General features: G+C 37.8%; 1 protein-coding gene across 5 annotated transcripts; it reads left to right on the forward strand.

Annotated features, from left to right (window-relative positions):
- The first annotated feature begins 220 nt into the window (after positions 1 to 220).
- LOC131256667 (mannosyl-oligosaccharide 1,2-alpha-mannosidase MNS1-like) lies at positions 221 to 21,605 on the forward strand. 5 transcript variants are annotated; one of them, XM_058257638.1, is made up of 14 exons: positions 221 to 498; positions 2,285 to 2,332; positions 8,116 to 8,289; positions 8,417 to 8,529; positions 9,051 to 9,116; positions 9,288 to 9,459; positions 11,348 to 11,437; positions 12,469 to 12,593; positions 16,764 to 16,829; positions 17,247 to 17,355; positions 17,449 to 17,547; positions 19,141 to 19,221; positions 19,298 to 19,468; positions 21,132 to 21,605. In XM_058257638.1, exons 1-14 carry the CDS (start codon positions 346 to 348, stop codon positions 21,309 to 21,311), a joined length of 1,647 nt encoding a protein of 548 aa, XP_058113621.1. In that variant the 5' UTR covers positions 221 to 345; the 3' UTR covers positions 21,312 to 21,605. The 5 variants fall into 5 exon arrangements, with proteins under 5 accessions (XP_058113621.1, XP_058113617.1, XP_058113618.1 ...); XM_058257634.1 differs by lacking the exon at positions 2,285 to 2,332 and having other exon boundaries at positions 8,107 to 8,293; positions 8,379 to 8,529; XM_058257635.1 differs by lacking the exon at positions 2,285 to 2,332 and having other exon boundaries at positions 8,107 to 8,289.
- Positions 21,606 to 21,821: the final 216 nt, after the last annotated feature.

The following is a 21,821-nucleotide window of genomic DNA, read 5'->3' on the forward strand; positions in this document are numbered from 1 at the left end:
AGGGGGAAAGGGAGACATCTCTTCAAAGGGACTCAAACTCTCTTCAGCATTTCTTCAAACACACTGCCTTGCAGTCTCTCTCTTTGTACAGATCCCCTCCAAACACCCGTAGAGAGAGAGAGAGAGAGAGAGAGAGAGAGAGAGAGAGAGAGAGACCTACCGTGCAAACTCTCTCTCTTCAGAGAGAGAGAGAGAGAGAGAGAGAGAGAGAGAGACACCTACCGTGCAAACTTTCTCTCTTCAGCATTTCTTCAAACTCCTACCGCGCAATCTCTCTCTGTATAGATCCCCTCCAAACACTTGGAGAAAGAGAAGGAGATTCTTGGAAAACCTCATCTAAAATCAATGGCTCGGAGCCGATCCTCCACGAATCAATTTCGGTACCTCCAGCTATCGTATTATTTGAAGCGGCCCAAACGCTTGGCGCTCCTCTTATTCTCCTTTGTTGTAGTGACATTCGTTGTCTGGGATCGCCAGACTCTAGCTAGAGAGCATGAGGTCCGGCAATCTTTTCTGTCCTCTCTCTCATACCTTTTATCTTTTACTCCATTCTTGGAAGGGTTTCAATGGAAAAAAGATGAAAATTTTAAACCGCATTGGATACGATTCTTTGATTTTCTTTCTTCTTTTTTAATCTTTTGGAATATATGGTTGGATTTCTTTTCTCTTTTTTAACTTTCTGGTGATTGGATATTTATTGTTTTAGGTAGATTTGAATAGTTTCATTTGGATTTGCCGACTGAAAGGTGGTAATAGTCGCTCACATCGGGTGTAAAAGTTCTCAGTTTCGAATTAGATTTCAGAAAATTTAGTTAGAGGAAGTCTTACAAGCTAGTGAAATTACACGATCAATCCTGGGGTGGACCATGCGGTAGGACGCCCTTGCTTTATCATGTGCGGCTGTGATAGGTTGTTTGTAATATGGGCCCACAACCGCCCCCAGTAACGATTTATTAAAGAGAAAAACAAACAAAAAGGTTCTGCTGAGATGGCAGAACCAGCATTAGGCGTCCTAGAAACAAAAGATTACAGCCCTTAAGACTAGAAACATTAGCCACCCACAAGCCCATTTTTGAGTTGCCTGATGCGGAAGTAGGAGTGTAGAAAAGGTGTAATGGCAGTTCTAAGAATATCAGTTATTGGGAGTGTTAATATCAATACTATGACCTATGATTGAATGCACACCTCAATGGATGGTTAACTTACCGTCCACCATGCACATGGGACAACTTATCATATACACGATGCTCTGGCACATGGGACCAACATGTCATTTGCATACGACATCTGAGCCATTGAAAAGGTTGTCCTCACCTCACAGATCATTGGATGAAAGAATCAGGTCAATGAATCATCAGGTGGGCCCATGCAATAGAAAACAATGTATGGACAATGGATTAACTCAATGTTTAAGCGTGTCCCACCTGATGACTAGGGTGACTTGATTTTGCATCGTAAAGATGGGAAGAATTTTTGAAGGCTTGGCTGTCATATACACATGGCACATTGAGCATATGTGCAAGATGGATGATAACATCTGTATCTGATCCGCTCATATGATATCAAGTCACAAATTTAAAATGTGTGTTTTTATTTAATTAGGTGGGAGTGTTATGTGTACCCATTGGCTATGCCAAGTGGTTGTCTTCCCAAATTTCCCACCTTCCCCATGATGGTAGACGGTGTTCCCTATCAACATGAAAATGAGTTTTTGAGAAGATCGTATTTGAAAACGGAGAGGATTATCTTTCATAAGAATATGCGAGTATGGATTCCAATTCATTTTCATTGGATCGTGGGACATTTAGGAACATAAAAGTGGGCTCTTAATAAAATATGGAAAGTTGATTTAAATATGATCTTAGAAGAATCAAGGTAGTGGTAGTTAGTGGTTGGAGCACAATAGGCATGATGGATCAAAATATCAGCCAATACGTATCCTATCAGCTAGTATGTGTCGGTATTTTAAAATGATATAAATGTATTTCTTTTGTATGTATCGGCGATGGAATGCTTCATTGGTCAAAATTCAAATGGGTATGGCCAATAAGTAGTGTGCATGAGCTGATAGATTGTGACATGCATCATTTTTGGTGCTGGCCGGCACGTGCTCTGGTATCTATTTTGTACCTTACAAAGGGGACCAAAAGCATGAGGAGTTGAGAGAGATTCCGAAGTGTGGTCAGCAGTAGCACCTTGTTTAGAACGTTTCTATCACTGAGTATCTGATAATTTGGGCATTTTTGCCTTTTATTCTGTATATTAACTTCTTATCAATTGACAGGTAGAGATATCCAAACTAAATGAAGAATTAAGTCAACTGCAGAATCAGGCAAGCTCTGTGACATTCCTGTTACGTATTTGAGACCACACTTTTCTATTTTCTTTCTTTGTTTTTTGGTTATTTTTTTTTTTTTATTATTTTTTTTTTTTTTGGGGATAAATTGCAAACTTTTTAAAACCAAAAAGTCTGTATCAAGAAAATGAGTCTAATAAAATTAGAACATCTAGAAACAACTTTGCAAGACTGTCCCTTGACTTGTTAGCCTCAAGAAAAGTTCAAGAAACGGAAACAAATCAATCTCTAGCAAGGTCCCAATCTTCTCAATATCACGGTTTTCCAAGAACCGGCATTCTTTCATGTCAGGCAGGAAATCATGCTATAACTTCCTTCCACAATAAACTCGCCTTGCATTGGAGAGGTAACAATCCATAGACCTTGAATGAGAGCCATAGCTTTGCTTTCATTCCAGTATTTTTTCATAACAAGACTAGAGAACACCAACTTAATATTGCTCCAATAATCAAACACGCCACCCATATTAGATTACCAGAAGAGCCACATTTGAGGTAACTGTAAATTCGTAATTACTCTAATGGAAGCTCCCTCTAGCTATCGTAACTTTATTTGAAGATTTGACTTTCAGCAACTAACATCAAGAATCAAATTAACATATTGAAAAGAGACATCCCCAAGTCCCTTTATTGCTAAACCTAGTCAATGAAAACCACCTTGACTCTTTCTTTGACTTCATAAATCAAAGCTGCTTCGTATCTAAAATTCCTGTTATATCTTCTTCTTCTTCTTCTTCTTCTTCTTCTTTTATTTATTTATTTATTTATTTATTTAATATAGCAAAACATTAAAAAAAAAAAAAGAGCGTCTGGAGGGATTCCTGTATCTTTCTAACTGCTATTTTCTAACATAGCAAAACATTAAAAAAAGAGAGCGTCTGAAGGATGTGACCCATCCTTCTCACCAAGCATTATTGACGGTCCTTAGTTTCCATATGGGAAACTCAACTAATCCTTAAGAGGTTAAGAAAAAAATTAAATTGCATACCTCTAACCACTTCACAATGGATACGAAGATGGTTAGTTTTGTTAGTTTCTAAACAAAAAACACACTTCAAGAGCTCTGATTTCCCAGTTTTCAATTGATAGTAGGTGAACTTTTTTTTTTTTTTTGTCCAACAAAAGATGTCTACACTTGGCAGCATGTGGGCACCCCGCATGTTGGCAATATGAGAAGGAGATTGCACAAGGGAACCTGTTTTAAAAGGGTTTACAAGAAATAAGCCACGAGATCGTACACCGGTACTCTTTCATGTGCACCCACCCCAAGAATGTAACCTCATCTAACCTACCCAATAGCTCAACTATGGTGCCTCCCATCATTTAAAATTATCCTAATGATGACATTCCGCACCATCTTCCTACCCAATTTGTCATAACACTCACCTACTGATCTACCATAACAACCACCTCCATGCTAACTGGCATATAGAGGTCCAAGTATATAGACTGAAGACAAGTGATATTTTGTCACAATATCTTACTCTACACATGCTCATTCCAGGTACATCTACAATGTTCGTGGAATTGGTTCAGAACTTACAAACGGATTTCCATGCAACCCGAGCCTCTATCGAGATATTCACTGTTTAGCTCCTTCCCTCACAACAATGATGTTTCCTTGAAAAGTATTATTTTCCTTACCAAATCTCCATAATCACTTACAAGTAAAGCCTTTTTTTTTTCATTTGCTAAACTTGTGCCATTGGCTTACAAAATTCCTTCCACTCTATAAGATGATATGCATGCTTCTGCTCTTTATCCTCCCTCCCCCCCCCTGAATATTCCAAGCGTATTTTTTTTTTTTTTTTTTTTGAAATCTTTCCTGCCACAGACAGAGGTACCTTGCAAGTGGCCAGCAAGGGTTACTTTGGTAAGAAGGGATTCTATTCCCAATGGAGACAGATAGCCTCTTCTATATGGCATTCCCTTCTCCATTCTCTCAGTAGTTAGATACCATGGATTCTTCATAGGAACCACCAAAACCAATAGAAGACCATGGTAAGATGTAGGAAATTCTTCCACCTTATGAAAGATTCAAACATATATTCATGTAATTCATTCTCTTCCATTCTTATACCTTCCACTAAGATTTTAGAGTTCTCTTTGAGGCCCAAAGCCACCAAGGACACCTCTTAGACTCACTGCATGCTTGCTCCATTGTATCCCCACAAACCACAAGGGCATCATTCACAATTTGAAGAGTAGATATGGATGCAATACTCATGACCATACAGTGTATGCTGCAACTGCAGATTACCTATTATGCATACTTGCTAGAGCCTTTATTGTTAAATATGAATGTTCTAAAAAGTTTTTGAAGTGATGCAATTTTGATTGAATGTTATTTAATAAACAGGAAGCCTTCATCAGACTTAGGTGTGAAATCTCCTTTTTTCTTTCATATATTCCCAACATCAACCTTTTTCTATTCCTCTTAAAGTTTTGTGGGCGTGTGAGCTATGTGCATCAGTTTGTTCATGTTTTTGATAAATTCAAACCCAATGCCGTAAAATGTGTTTTCTTTTTATTTTGGGTTACTCTTATACTTAGTGAGGTTGTAAGTGTTACAATCTAGTCACTTGTAGGCGGCATGTGTCAGCTGATGTTACGTTTTTTTGAGAGTACTCCATATTTTTCCGAGGGAAGAAAATCTTTGCAACTTAAAGAAGGCTCTATCACTCTTCCTTTGTTGCTAGACACAACTTCATCCGTTAAGCAAGTTCCTGTGCAATGTTTAGATCCTCCTCCACTGCAGGTCTATTCTCGGCTTTCCAAGAAGGGTAATGGAGAGCATGCCAGCATGTCCTTTATCAATCAGGCCATCCCATATGAAGATCCTTCCCTTGAGTCTTCACCAGTACCGCCCAATGAGGAAGATCTGCCCATTATACGTTCCTTTAAAACCATCCAATCTCTAATTTTATTTCTTTTGATGGCTTATCTCCTTTTCGATAGTATGCTTTGTTTTGCCCTTTTTTCTATTTCTCGTTCTTTCTAAGAGACTCTTTACAGTGATGGGTGGAAGAAATGGCTGCTCTTCATCAAAATCAAACTTGGGTGTTAGCCGAGTTACCTGCAAGGAAACGTGCAGTAGGGTGCAAATGGGTATATACCGTCAAGTATAATCCTGATGACTCAGTGGATCATTTAAAGGCTTGATTGGTTGCAAAGGGATACAATTAGACGTTACGGGTTGACTACCCTGAGACATTTTCTTCTGTGGCCAAGCTTCATTCTGTTCATGTAGTGATCTCTGTTGCTACTAGTTTAAATTGGCCTCTGCATCAACTTGAGTTGAAGAAAGCCTTCATAGTGATTTGCTTGAAAGGGTGTATACAGAGCAATTGCTTGGCTTTGTTGTTTAGGGGGAGTCTGATAATGTTTGTCATCTAAAGAAGTCAATGTTTGGGTTAAAACAATCTACTCGTGCGTGATTCGAGAAATTTAGTAAGGTGGTGCTTCAGTTTGGGATGAAACACAGTCAGGCAGACTATTCTGTTCTTGTTCGTCGAAGCATGACTGGCACTCTCATTTTAGTTGTCTATGTGGACGAGATTATTGTTATTGGTAATGACAATACAAGTATCTCCAAGTTAAAGTTCTTGCAGAAAAACTATTGCACGAAGGATTTAGGCTATTTTTGATACTTTTTGGGTATTGAGGTCACAAGGTCGAAGATGGGGATCAACTTGTCATAGAAAAAGTATGTGATGGATTTGTTAGAAGAGACATGTCTGTTGGGGCTAAGCTAGTTGAAACTCCCATGGGTACTAATGTGAAGCTGAGTATGGATGAAGGGGAACCGTTTGATATTCTAGGGAGATATTGTTGACTCGTTGAAAAATTGATCTATTTGGCGATTACATGACTGGATATCACTTATCTAGTCAATATAGTGAGGCAGTTTATGCACGCTCCTTGAGTGTCTCGTATGGAGGTAGTGTTTCTCATACTCTGATACTTAAAGGGAGTCCCCTTGGTCACGGAATTCTTTACAAGCGGAATGGATATCTTCGAATAAAAGGATATTCTGATGTAAATTGGGCTGATTTTCCTTCTAACAGGCGTTCAACCATAGGTTATTTTACGTTTGTGGGAGGCAACTTAGTTACGTGAAAAAGCAAGAAGAAAAGTGTTGTTTCTCGATCAAGTGCATAAGCAAAGTACCGGGCTATGGCTCATGGAACATATAGACTCATTTGGTTGAAGACACTAATGTGCGAGCTCGAGTTCGTGATGGATATACTGATGAGGTTGTACTATGATAACCGAGTTGAGTCTCGCATTGCCAACAATCTAGTTATCATGAGAGAACCGGACACATTGAAGTTGACTGTCACTTTGTTTGGGAAAAGGTAGTTAACAAGGAAATATGCACATTGTATGTCAAGTCCCAAGATCAAGTGGTAGACATGTTTACAGAAGGTCTTGGTCGTGCTCATCTAGATCGGTTCTTTGTCAAGCTGTGCATTCATGATATATTTACTCTAGGATGAGGGGGAGTGTTATTTGTCCTTATCTTGAGCATGTGTGGACCTCATGTAGGGTCCACATTTGTAATGATGAGTAGTCTCCTTTGGGTGGTCTACTTCTTATGCTTGGGGTCCATATTTTGGGTTAAATTTTAGGCTCATGGGACTTAGTTTTGTAAGGGATTATGTAAGAGGGGCAATTTTATAATTAAACATTATTAGTGTTAACCCTAATCTAATAATACAAGGTGTGGGGGTGTGAGAGCTCTTTAGTTGCTCTCTCCCTCTCTTTTCCTTCTCTCATCTCTCCTCTTCTCCAATGTTCTCCCTACAATTCTACAATATTTATGATGGGCATTCATGTTATTTTATAATATGCTTAGTTCTATTTAAAACATGAAAGTCACAAGGGTCATCACATGTTTCCAAATTCCAACGTGTCCTTCTCTTATGGTTCCATTGGTTTACCATTCATCTTTTTCCATTATCTTAACCTTTCATCATCTCTTGTGATAAAACCCTATTATTGGAAGGTAAGATTATTATTATTATTATTATTATTTCCATTTTTTTTGAATCCATTCAAGAGACCCACTTCTTCAAACTCCAATAAATAGTCAAAAGTCTAATAACAAGTCTACTGGGGGCTTTCCTCACAATCATAGAAAGAATCAACCAAAGAGGTTACCTTGACAAGGACTACAAGAGCTTTTAAAGAAATAAAAAGGAGTTCCATTTAATAAAGAAGGGAAGTGTACCTTAAAGATGCATATTTAGGTCCACCTATACCATAGTCTACTCTTCCAAGCAATAAACCACAAACTCCAATTTAAAACATAGTAATAGCTTTCTTCATTTAAATCTTGCAAAGCACACCCAGAATCTCATTTCTTCTTCTAGACTTAATACATTAATCTGCTATTAAACCCTTTGAAGGACTCACATGCCCTTAGTAAAAGGAGCTTGAGAGAGAGAGAGAGAGAGAGAGAGAGAGAGAGAGAGGTTTGCATTCATGGCCTTACTAGTCCAATCCCTCCTATGCAGATTTTTAGAAACCTCCACCACTTTGTACAGGATTAACTGCCTATTCTCTTCATAGAAAGCAATTGAGAGTTGAGACTCATGCTTTATCACTTCTATTGCATGATCTTGTGCTTTTAATGGTAAGTACAGTGACCTTTTGGTCTTGTTGGTACATTATAAAATGTTCGGACTTGTATTTTCTTGTTATATGCTGGTTAAGCCATATTGACTGAATTTCATAAAATACATGTAGTTGCATAAGTTAAAGAACTATTTGGGTGATGCGAGTGAAGACATCCACTTCAGTGAGCCCACCAAGAAAAATCTTGTTGCTGATGATCCTATTGACATCGAACGGAGAGACAAAGTAAAAGAAGCTATGCTTCATGCATGGACCTCTTATGAGAGATATGCGTGGGGTCAAGATGAACTTCAGGTTTGTTTATTCCATCTTCAGCAATTGCGGGTTTCATGAATTGTTCAAAAGGTGGTATTCATAATGTTTTTTACCATTTTTCGTGTTAGTTCGCCACAACAAATATGTTCCATATTTTTCTTGCCAGCCACAAACAAAGAATGGAATTGACAGCTTCGGGGGTCTTGGAGCAACCATAGTAGATTCTCTTGACACTTTATATATAATGGGTCTAGACGATCAGTTCCAAAAAGCTAAAGAGTGAGTTCCAGCTTTCAATTCTGTTGTCTACTTCTCTCTAAGATCTCTTGTTCTGAACTGCAGTAACAAAGTTCTCTAACTAACCACAAAATCTCCATTTTTTGCAAATGGTCAAGAACATATTTTGCCCTAATTATTCAAGAACTATTTAGTCACTGAAAAAATACAAAGAGAACTCCAAAGAAAGTTTCTTTTAACTTTCTTATATACAATAAAATTTTGAGGCACTTACAGGGAAGAAAGAAAGTATGGAAGGATTTCTTTTGTTTTTTTTAATTTGTTTTCCCATAATTGCATTGCTGAAATTCTCCTCAACCAAACTTTATAACTATGTTAATGGGTATCTTCTATGATCCTTTCCAGCCAAGGCCATTGAAAAATTGAAATAGCAAATTTTCCATGTAAAAATTCTCTGAAAATTGCCTTGTTGCTAACAAATTTAGAATTGGTCTTTAAATCACTGGATCATTTTTTCCCTAGCCTATTAGTTGATTGTAATTGCTATTATTTCTTCATAATAGGTGGGTTGCAAAGTCATTGGATTTCAACAAGGATTATGAAGCTAGCGTTTTTGAGACAACCATAAGGTTTCGTTATAAGGTTTAATTTTATGGTCATTCTCTAATTTGTCCGCTTTCCTGGTGGAAAGAAGTCTTGTAGTGGTTATGAGAGTTTTTATGCTATTAACGGTAGGCGTGAGACGGCTAATATGTTGCCTGTTGCTTCTGCTTATTGTATCTATGCTCAATGTACTCCAGAGTTGCTGGCGGGCTTCTAAGTGCATATGATCTCTCGGAGGATAAAGTATTTCTTGAGAAGGCTAAAGAAATTGTGGATAGATTGCTGCCCGCATGGGATTCACCTTCAGGCATTCCTTATAATAGGATTAACTTGGCACATGGCAATCCACATAATCCTTCATGGACAGGGGTAGTTTACAAACTTCTTTTATTTACTAACTGTTCAATTTGTAATAATTTCTGTGACTCTTATCTAATTTAAACATGGTTACATGCTACATCCATGCATAAACTATACTTGTATGTGTGTGTATGTAAAGGGAAATGATCATACGTAGTTGACTATTACATTGTAAGTTACCATATAGTTGAGCTCACCGGGAATCTTGGACAGTCTTATCGGCAATCTAGACTGTCCATTAGGTGCAGCATACATTTCCCGTGCTGCCTTTGAAAAATCGTGTTGAACAGATAATCTGATCCATCCCTAAGTTGGCCCTTTTTTTTTTGGTCTGACTAAAGTGATTCTTTAGTAACATAAGAGATTCATGATCGCCCCAACAAACAAGTGGCTCAAATTGTTTAGTCGACCGATTTTTATACAAATTGATCTGGACTGTGCATTTTATAAGTCTATTGATTGGATGGTTGGAATGGTCTGATTGGCATGATTGTGGTACACCATGAAAGTATGCTGGACCCAGTGGATAGTCCGGACAGGTTAATTGGATTGTTCAAGTTTCCAGCAAGCTTGACTACATGTAACTTATCTTGTAGTCAACTACTCACTGTCATTTCTGCCATTTACACTATGCGACTGCTTTTCTTTCGTTTTATTATTATTATTATTATTTTTTGTGGGTTTTCAATATTGCGCACCCAACGGCTGCGTTTGCTACACCTCTTTGGTGGGACTGATTGTTCTTTAAAGTATTAACTGCAAACCCAGAGATTTGTGTTCCTATAGGCTTGCTTTTGGAATGTAATTACCAGGGTGCTTGTTAATGTTTCTGTCAAATTCCATGTTGAATCACTGCTCTTGATAGACCTTCTGAGTTCTTTGTAACTTCCAATCTACAATGCTTATGAAATGTGTAGGATTGCATCTGTTAGCCAAGGAGCATCTAATACTTCAAAACATTTTATTATCCTTCCAAAAAAAAAAAAGAAAAAAAGAAAAAAAACTAGTAGCACCTCACCACTAATTTTAGGGAGTTGTAAATTGTTTTCCTCTGTTTTTGGTTACTAAGGATGTTTTTAGCAGGTTTCTGAAAACCACTTTTGGAGGGTGTCTTGGACTGATCTGAAAATGATTTGGTACTGGGCATGTTGAGCCACATAACCCCGCATCAGACAGATCATATTGGTGTGATTTTTTTGGGCCCAAAAATGCGAAAAATATCAGAAAATGGAGAAATGGGAAACATAAGAATATATCATTTATTTGTGCTTTTGTCATGTAGTGAATGGTGTATCAGACCATTCTTTGGCGAGAATGTTGTTTGTCGGCTAGATATGCTGAAAGCTGAATTTTTCAGTCTTTGAGATCTAAATTTGGTGTTAAATCTTATGCGAAGTAGAAATTCTTTGGTCGATCATTGGTTTTAATTGATGGGTTCCACTGCACGTTTTAACCAAATATTACAGCAATCATCACCAAATGCTGCAGAATCAGAATAGTTGTGATTATAATCACAAATATCACGAGTGCAATATAGTTAGCTATCACAAGTAATTATATGCTTTTTATCCCAACTTAATTGAAGACCGTGGAAGAGGGCGACTGTGTTGTCTTGTGTGCATTGTCAATGTGAGCCTCATCTATAGCTGGTATCAAACATGGCTAAAAGAGGAAGGTTCATGTCTGGTGGCCAGCTGATCATAAAACTTCTTCTATTCTAACATTTAAGAACCCACCCCAAATTGCTAGGAGACAGGCCAAGATGATGATATTCATTCAACTTAAAAACCTTTACATGATGATTTTAACATTTTGTGTTAAAAGTTCCATGTCATTCATTTTCACTAATCCTTTTATTTATATATTTATTTCTAATCAAAGTTTATATTGTTATCAGAGGAACAGCATCCTAGCAGATTCTGGCACTGAGCAGCTGGAATTTATTGCTCTATCTCAAAGGACAGGAGACTCCAAGTATCAGCAGAAGGTTTCTTTTTCTAACTACACTCAAAATGTGTTCTTCTTTTTCAGGGATCACAAAATTTTACTTTTTGTCATCACCTTAGCAATCATAGCTGCCAAGGGTTAACCTCTCTCAGTACAAGCCTAAAGGCATGTTCATTGCATGAGTCGTGATCTAATTGATCATGAAACTACTCCAAGGAGGGTTACAACACCCAAAGACCCAAGCTATGACACACAATGTTCTATAACTGTTTGTTTCTTCCTTTCTTGATTGATGTTGAAGGTGCACAAAATTTTCACACGTGGGCATGCTTTTGCATAGCATGTCTTACACATGAAGAATTTATTGCTTGTGTTGATTCGCTTCCAGTTCAGCAAACAGATCAGAAAGTGTGCTGAGGAAATTATGATGTGCGCGCATGTCTGTGTATCGGTTTTTCTAACCTTCATGGGGATGTTAGCAACGTCTCCAAAGCTTTTGAATGACACATGGGATGCCCAACCATTAATTGGGACGGTTCATTCGTAGTACCATTAGGAGCAAGCCATGGTGCAAAAAATCACGCCAATCAGATGATTCCCAATGGATGAGCTTATTTTTTTTCAACAGTCTGTTTTTTTTATGAGCCATAGATTGCATGGTTGTAATCATCAAACCAAAGTGCTACTTTGGAATCATGAGCAGTACAAAGTGGGATCTATCACATGGATGGTTCAAGATTATGATTGGACCTATTCTGTTTATTTGCTCAATCTTGACTGTCCATTTCCCATGCTATTGATCAGATGCTTAGGATCATCCAATTGGCGTGATTTTCACACTATCCCTTGTCTCTGTTGTATGAAAGGATGGATGGTTCAAATTGAAGATTGGGTGTCCCACATGTCATTCAAAAGCTTTGGGGACCTTGGTAATGTAAGGTGGGGATGACAAAACCACACACATACACATAATCATAATTTGCTAGCATAGACTGATCAGTGGTCATTCTCACTGACTGATCAATTTTGCTAGTATTTGAGATGAATGGTTTGTATATCTTTCTGTTTCAGGCAGAGAATGTCATCACACAACTTCAAAAAACCTTCCCTAGTGATGGTTTGCTCCCAATCTATATTAATCCTGACACAGGGGGAAGCTCATACTCAGCAATTACATTTGGTGCCATGGGTGATAGGTATTGACATGCTTTGTTGGTTATATAACTAACCCACTTACTGTGAATTTTGTATATGCTGGATTGATTACTACATTATCTATTGTTGACTTGACATATCTTGAGTTGAGGACTAAATTGAGCACAGACACTTCATTTATCTGCTTTTATTTTGACTTTCCAAATAAAAAAATAAAAAAATGCTGTTCCTGGAATAGAAAATATAGTTCGTTCTTTCCTAACTTGTAATAATTTTCGAGTGATGCTAAAAGTTACAAGTACTTTGGCTGCTACAGACATTCTGATTAGTAGACCGTAGGTAGATGGGCTTATAGTGAAATAGAGGCTGGATGCCCACAGGTGCAATATGGAGAATGTGATGGAGGAATTAGAAATCAATTGGCATGTTGCTCTAGTAATATTATTCATTATTAACAAATAACTTGAAGGTGGAAGTACAAGTAGTTCCACTTTTTATTAACAAGCAAGCTGGCAGCATGGGGATCTGCTTCCTATGTTACATCTGTACATATGTAAGTGGCTATAGGCTACCTCACCGGAGCAGGTGTCACTCCTAGCTCTCTCTCTCACACACAATCAACTTAAAATCATTCTACCTGGCTAAATCACACTCCAATTTCCTAGATCAAAGTTCAGCCTGACTCTCTAATGATGAAGGCGATATTTGACTTTACTTTCTGATAAAAAAAACTATAGCTGAATTGGGTTCTATGATAATTGGATCCTTTGTCCCTTAAAGTTCTTGTCCCAAACATGACACAGCACGGGTATGGGTATGATATCTGTGTTGGATATGCTGCAGCTGCCCCCAAATATATATATATATATATATATATATATTTGAAAGTTACAAAAACATCTTTGATTGGTAACTTTAAATTTTATTGAGGAAAATAATTTTACAACATTGGGAAGATATTCAAAAACATCATGGATAATGTAGAAGCCTGTTCTCTACCAATGAGTGTTGACTTCGCCATTTGCTTCCCTAGGAATAAGAGAGAACAAGATGGTGAAAAAACTACAATTGTTTCTTCAGCCCAGCTCACCAAACTCCAATGGGTACCTTCCTACAGTTGACGCTCATCTCAAATCATTCTTTTTCTCCCTTTTAACTTTTATTGGCCTGTTAAACTCTCAGTCTCAGGATAAATCTTTGATCTCTACGCACAAAGCTTTGGTTTGAGTTGCAGGCGAAAGAAGGACCAGAGAACAAATATCATGTCATCTCCTCATCCCAACTCTGGACCAAGATTTGCAAGTGAACTTTGATCCAGCAAAGTTAAGTTTGAATACCTGCCAGAGGTTGATTGCACACAACTGTTCTTATCCAATCCTACACCTGTCATTCACAACCTCTAACCTGCACCTTTTAAGCTCATCTTGCTGAACCCTACGAACACATTGCAATTTACAGCTCATGAAATTATGCTTTTTCATGCTCTTTCTATAACCTTTGTTGTAGTTTCTGTTTTATTGCATAAGGCTTCATTATGCCAATTTCCAAATAGAGCAAAGCACTGTGAACAGGCTAAGACTCCAAAGAATTCACCCTCCAGGGAATTTGAGCCCAAATCTCCAGGTTTTCACTGGCTTTGCAGTTGACTCAGGCATTGATCAAGTCACCTCAAACAGGTTAACAAATCTCATCCACGCTCAGCATGAAGGACAAATGTGCCAACCATTTCCACACTTGATAGGCACACACACCACAGTGGTCAACAGTAATTCATTATTCGTTGCTAGCAATTTGTTGAATTATAAAAACATTTTCAAGGATTAATAACGTGTTAAATTAATTTAAAAAGTGAGGTTATAAAAGTTAAAATTTCAAGATCATAATGATGAAATTAATATAAAAAGCACTTAAAGAAAAACCCAAAGCCAAAGCCTCCACCGTTTAACTTTGACAATACTGATGCATCATAAGGCTTTTCCTTTCTGACTCCAAGCCTCAAACAGCTGCTAAATGGAGTTCGATTTTGACCACACCCCATCAAATTGATTCAAGCATCAGCTCCTGATAGTAGACACGAATGAACAACGGATAAGGAGGTGATTTATTCTTCCAGTCACTCAAACACAAGCAACACCCATTAACGATTATGAGGTTTCTTTGATGGAGGTGTTTGATCGTTAAAATATGACCACTAGCCCATGAGCTATGCAAATATGATATCCCTTGGGGTTCCCTTCCATTTCTACATCCATCCTCTGGGAGCATGAGGATCTCCGCTAATGGACAGCTTGCAGAATACGGATTTAACCAAGAAATTCTGAGGGTCCCACAACCAATGAAATTTAGATGTGTAACCTTGTTCTCACTTCTCATACCCTGAGATTTGGGGTTAAGCTAGTCCAAGACCTATACCCTTGTCACCTGTGCTTGTACTCATGCAAACATAGCTTCAGATGGTTAGCCAAGTCACTGGATGAAGCATTTGACTTGTCTGGGTACAGTGACTTTAGAGTTCAGAAGAATGAACATGATCAAAGCTGCTCAACTGGCATTTGACATCTATTTTTGGAGAGATGTGTCCTGCCTATAGAAGTCAAATTATCTTACATGCCTTAATTCCTTTGAAATTGTGTGCTATGATAATCCTTCTTTTTTTGGGTATTTCTGGTATCTTGCCATATTCATGTTATCTTTCTATTGATTTATCATTTCTTCTGCTTCCCATTCTTCATATTGTTAATCTTTATTTGAGCACTCTTATCATCCACATATTCAGTCCATCAGTACTTATATTCTTTCCTTGAATCATTCCCATATACTAGTTTGTTGTTACCTTTATGTTATTAGTCTCCATTTTATCTTCACATCTTGTTAGTTCAGTGAGCAACAGAACTAAATGTCAAGTCTGGGCCGACTTTTATTCATCTTTACTCTAGATGATCTTTTCTTAAGGGACTGTTTGGATTGGTTGAAAAAAAGAAGAGGAAAATTGATTTCCTTGGAAACAACATTTCCTAGGAAAATTGGTGGAAATGAAACACAATTTCCCACAAAAATTTCTATTGAAATTAGTCATATTTTCCATTTTTGTTCTTTGGCAACCCAAAATTTTCTCGTCTAAATGTGCCTGCTAGACCAAGCACTATCCAATCTATCCTTGTCAACATGGTCCATTGCACCTTGTGCATGTATCTCTGCATGCTGTCCTTCAGCAGTTTGACCTCAAAACCCATGCAAAACTACATGGATCCATTGAATGGGCTTGTAGGGCAATCTGCGCCCACCTCTTAATAGCTCTTTTGATCTGTGGCAAATCGAGATCAGGGATGGCCTTGCATTTCCAGATATGTTGAACATGCTGTTCTCAAACAATGCAGTCCAGATTTGGGCTGGGCCACGCAGGTCACTATCGATCAAGGTTTGTTAACCTCTGAAATAGGCCCTTCAGTAAAGCCTAGCAGCAAGCTGTCTCCTTCAAGCACTTGACTCCCTCCACAAAAGCCTTCTCAACAGAAAACTCCATTAGTCAGAAACAATGTCAAACTCATACCTCAAAATCCTGGCACCTGGTGGTCCACTGGCATGCTAACAATGGCACCAGATTCTGGCATGACTAGGCAAGTGGTGATGGAGTTTTGCTATGTAGCAAACCCACCTCCTACACACATCTGCCATCCATGGGTGCCCTATGCTGGCCATGGTGACAGGGAGGGCTGAGATTGGCTTCAAGATAGGCTGAGGAGAAGGGCTCGATGTGGAAGGATTCAAAGGGAAAAACCGATTTTCCTGTAATGAGGAAATTGTGCTTCTTAGGTTTTTATAAGGGAAGAAAAGGGCAAATTTCAAGGAAAATCTAAAATGTGGAAACATATTTTCCATTGAAAATTTGAGAGAACGTGAAATGCAAACAGCAGAAATTTCAAGGAAACTTGATTTCCATCCCATAATTTCAACAAATCCAAACAGGCCTTAGCCCTTAGGATGACTCAGTCAGAGCCCATTTTGCCATTGTAGAACTGAGTTGAACTGTTTTCTTAGGTTCTCAAGTGTGAAAATGGATGTGTATAAAGTTCTGGTTGTACTTCTCTTTTCAGTCTGATTTAATAGAAAGATGATCTTGTTTATTATTGGGTATAGAAGTTGCTGTACCAAATGCAACTTCATTTATAAAGCCCATATTATAGCTAATACTGAGCAATTATCCATTTCAGCTTTTATGAATACTTGATTAAAGCATGGATACAAGGAAACAAAACTGAATCTGTGAAGCACTACAGGTTAGAGTCTCATTATCCTTTCAATTTGGGAACGTTTTACTGTAGCATTTAGGATGCTTTTGGATGCAACCCCAATCATAATTGCCAGTGATATTTTCACAGAAGGATTAACCTTTTGTTCTGGAAAAATGTAATGTTGGATATTATTTTTTGCCATTTCCTTCCAAAATCAACATTCGTTGCATTTCAGGTGCAACCTGAAAATTCTAACGATATTGATTTGGCTGGAAATGAATCATGCCCTCCTGTTTCACAAGGGAAATCCATACATAGCCTTTAGAATCCCTTTTGATTTATGATAGTTATTTTTTGCACCCTTTTGATTCTTTTTCTACTACGAGGACTTATTTCTAGCTTCGTGTTTTAAAATCAACAACCTCGATGACCTTGCTATTTAATCAAAGTGTATATAAACAGAGAAATGTGGGAAACATCAATGCAAGGTCTGGTGAGCTTGGTCCGGAAAACCACGCCATCCTCTTTCTCATACATTTGCGAGAAAAATGGTGATTCTCTGTCTCACAAGGTAACTTCTTGCTTGAGTGCTAAGTCTACTGTATCTCTATTAAATTATGTTATTCTGTGGAGTTTTGAGTGCTTCATTTCAAAATATATGCAGATGGATGAATTAGCATGCTTTGTTCCAGGGATGCTGGCTCTAGGATCATTTGGCTATGACTCTGAAAATTCTGAGAAATTCCTATCGCTTGCAAAAGAGGTACTCAGTGTTTTATTGAGTGAATAAATAGCGACTTCTATTTAAACAAACAAAAAAGTACTGTGTTATACAAAGTATAGGAGTAAAGTAGATTCCACTACACACACGGACAACCTTCGGATGCCTTCTTCAGCAGGAAATCTGCTAGCTTATTCACCTCTTACGACACAGCGGAACGAAAATTTTCTTGAGTCCACCAAATCTGATCTATTGTGATGAAATGTGTTGGGGAGGCCATGATGATCTCATTGGTGGACCTTTGATGATCTCACGTGTGGTTTTTCATTATCATTGGGCTGAAATATGTGTTAGAATAAAGTTTAGGCCCATTAGCTTTGCTTATGTAATAACTTAATTATGGAGGGGAGGGGTATTTTGGTACTCAAGAACAAAATGAAATCTCAAAGGACCAAGACCCGTAGTCGCTGCCCATCTCATTGCATTGCACAAAACACCCTTTCAGTGTGACAAATATTGCTGAGAAATTGAATATCTCATGATAATATCGCGAAAACACACTAAATTATATTATCACAAAAAATACTAAAAACCTTAGAATTTCTTATGTAGACATGTTTTACAATTTTAATATATTTATTAATTTCCAATAAATATTTTTATTCTTGGTGAGATTTTCCTGATAGTATCCAGAGAAAACCTCAATTTGAAAATCTCCCGAGAAATTGCCGAGTATGAGATTTGTCAGTATGCACCCTTTTGAAATAATTGGGTATGATAAATAGGAGGATAAGATCTTTAAATAAGTCATTGCTTTTGCTTCATCAGATTTTTGGTGCCAAGAAAGGGTAAGAAAAAATTATAATCTCCCCTTTGCCACTACTAACAACGACATTGGTGCTGGACTGTGGGCCGCTTCTCAAGCTTCTGATGAAATCAAACTTTATGACCCAGCAGGCAGTTTCTTCCACCTTATCAATCATTAACACTTTGGAATTCTTTCCTGAAATTGCTTCAGTGGATAAAACCTCTTTTTTGTTTACACAAACTTCTCCTTGAGACAACCCAGTTCTTAATCCTATCATCACCTATCAGGCTATCACACACGCACATCCATTCCACATGACACGTATGCATGCTGATCCAAGCCATTCATTCGTCATACATCTCCATTACTCCATAAATGGACCATAGACCCAACATCACAGTGAACAAACAATCGTGACCAATAAAAAAAGTATGAAATTACTGACGGGATTTTGTATTCTACCCCACTGCATTTTTGGTCTATGATCCCTATTCATGCTTGTTGGGATGAATGAATTTGGAACATCATAAGCATACGCCATGTGTATGGTATAGAAAGTGGGGGGACAGATTCTCCTTTCAGGTGCACTGGATGTATATTATCACTCCTTCCCATCGAAATGCATCTACATTTACATAAATGGAAGGATCCTATATAAATATCAAGCATGATTTTGCCCGCACCTTACTCTAGAATGCAAATCTTTTCTCTGCTGCAGAACTCGTATAATTGGCTTTCTTGGACAGATTCTACTCTTTTCAACTAGACTGGACTTTCTTTCTTTCTCCTGCATCCTTCTTGAACTGAAAAGTTCTTTCCTCATGCAGCTTGCATGGACTTGTTACAATTTCTATCAGTCGACTCCAACAAAATTGGCAGGAGAAAACTATTACTTCCATGATGGACAGGTTGTGGATACTTTTTCTCCTGAGGTTCTATCTTGTAACGAGATTGTGATCTGATTATAGCTGTATAATTTCACAGGATATGAATGTTGGTACTTCATGGAACATACTTAGACCAGAGACAGTCGAATCACTCATGTACCTTTGGCGTTTCACCGGAAACAAAACATACCAGGAATGGGGTTGGAACATATTCCAAGCATTCGAAAAGAACTCTCGAATAGATTCGGGTTATGTTGGACTGAAGGACGTAAGCATTCCTCAAATCTTCTACTTCTAACTTTTTTAGATTCCATTTTCTCCCAATGGCTCGTTCCATGATCTTCAGTGAGATGTGCATGTGTTTATGAAAATAGATGCATCTCCTCTCAGATCTGATCAAATTGTCATCATTTTGAAAATAAAACCTAATCATCCAATTAATGTCTCTTGGCATGAAACGTGGGTAGTGAACTACCGAGAAATCTTTTCCTGCTGATATGGCTGGATTAGTTCATCTTTTTTGAGGAATAATGAGCGATATTTTTTTTTTTCTTGGATTTCTTTAAAATGAGTACTGTATCCAAAGCTGAATCTTACAGTTTAACTTTGATATAGTTCATTAAAAAAGAAAAAGAAGAAGAAAAGGTAGGTACCGTACTGGATACACATATCAGACATTTTTTATGGGCACAAGACAATGCGGGTATCAAGGAAAAGCTTCGATTATGGCTTGTTGGTATTATGCATATACTGTTTATGTCGTTTAATGTATTGTGCATATAGATCTGTTTCTGACTCAACAACATGTCCATGTCTAAGTTTCGTATAAAAATGCACAATTCAGGGGCTACAAGTTTCTATAGTGACCTTGATCCAAGGTATTTCATAATGGTATCAGCCAGCATATTGTGCTAGCTTGCTGGTCGATGCAATACGGCCCCTATAATGGCCCTTTTTGGGAAAAAATCTTAAAAATTATTAGTAAAATTCTAAAAAATGTGAGAATCCCAATATAATTCTTTTTTGGTTTTGGACATGTAGATTAGGGCCCAATTCCTATAAATGCGAGACACACATGTACAAACAGAAGTAAAGATGATGGTTTAGCCCTTTTGATATTTTCCAAAATGGTCCACTCCGCTTCGATTCATTGTATCTACTCAAATTTTGTGTTTTGATACTCAGAATAGGCCTAGATCTAGTTGTAAATAGTTTCTAGGCTTCCTTCATGGTTGAAATAAAGAAAAAGTGGGAAGCAAGTAAGAAACTGACAGTAAATTTTTTTATTTTTATTTTTCAAAATGGGCCCTTTATGACTGCATCAGCCGTGTAATGGTGCCAATGCAGGCCATATCAGGCTGTATCAACCAATATTGGCCGATATGGACCATTTTTTCATAACAGACCGATTCACCTTGTATCGCATAATGGGGATGACTATTTCCTTTACGTGTTTGCTGATACAAGCTGATTCTTGACCTTTTTTTAATACCATGCCTCGATTGCACCTTTGTAGCACGAAACTTCTACCAAGTTGGCACTCCAGCTTCTAACTTGCACATTGGACTTGTGCTCCAGCTCCCGGTTCCTTTCTTTCACACTTGCCAATATTTCAAAATCGACGCTTCCCTACTCTGAACCTGAATCCCATCACATTTTGTGGAACAGTCACCCATTGTGCACATAAATCTTTTAGATGCAACATATGGGGATCCTTCTCTGATAGGACACTGCATAGGCCAACAGGAAATGGCTAAAGGTCTGTTTGGCTGCACCAAATATCATGAAACATCATGAAATTTTGCACCAAATTAGACTGAGTAATCAAGAAATACCAAGATATTTTGATGCAACCAAATGCTCCCTAAACCAGGCAGAACCCTTTTGTCATTCTGCTAATGATCCTGTCCCTCTGATTTTTGGGTTTTCAGGTTAATACAGGTGTAAAGGACAATACCATGCAAAGCTTCTTTCTTGCAGAGACACTTAAGTATCTTTATCTCCTATTCTCTCCTCCCTCATTCATCTCTTTCGATGAATGGGTCTTCAATACAGAGGCCCACCCGCTCAGAATCGTTCCTCGACATCACCAGAGGGAGACTATCAGATGAACTGAGGAAGCTTCCATCCTGGCACTTTGGCAGGAAAGAAGTTGCTAAGGACTACATCAGGCATCGTCCACCAGTCTAAATTTTTGATTGTCAAATATTTCTTTGATTCTTACTTTGCAGGCTTCAGTCAGTTTAAAGAACCGAAGCCTTCAGTAACATTTGTTGCTTCAATAGATGGCATTTGAGTCACGGAGATCATGGCCATTCGAGTTCTTGGATGTGAAGGAATTGTAATATAGATTGAAGCTGCCGGGTTATGTTATTATTGATTTTTCAATCATTTCATTTCTCTTGATTTTTCAATCATTTCATTTCTCTTGCCAAACGCTTCTTGTAGAGATGAGAAGTTTATTGTGGTATAGGCTTCAATGAGGTTTTATTACTTGATTTATGTTGGAACTTGGATTGATCGTTTGATGGTATATGTAATTTTTACTGATGAATTTATAGTTAGAAATTCTCCTTAAATTTTTTTTTTCCTTATTCTGTCCGTCTTTGTTGAGCTGGTGA

This window comes from Magnolia sinica, chromosome 9, assembly GCF_029962835.1.
Source record: "Magnolia sinica isolate HGM2019 chromosome 9, MsV1, whole genome shotgun sequence".
Classification (NCBI taxonomy): Eukaryota; Viridiplantae; Streptophyta; class Magnoliopsida; order Magnoliales; family Magnoliaceae; genus Magnolia; species Magnolia sinica.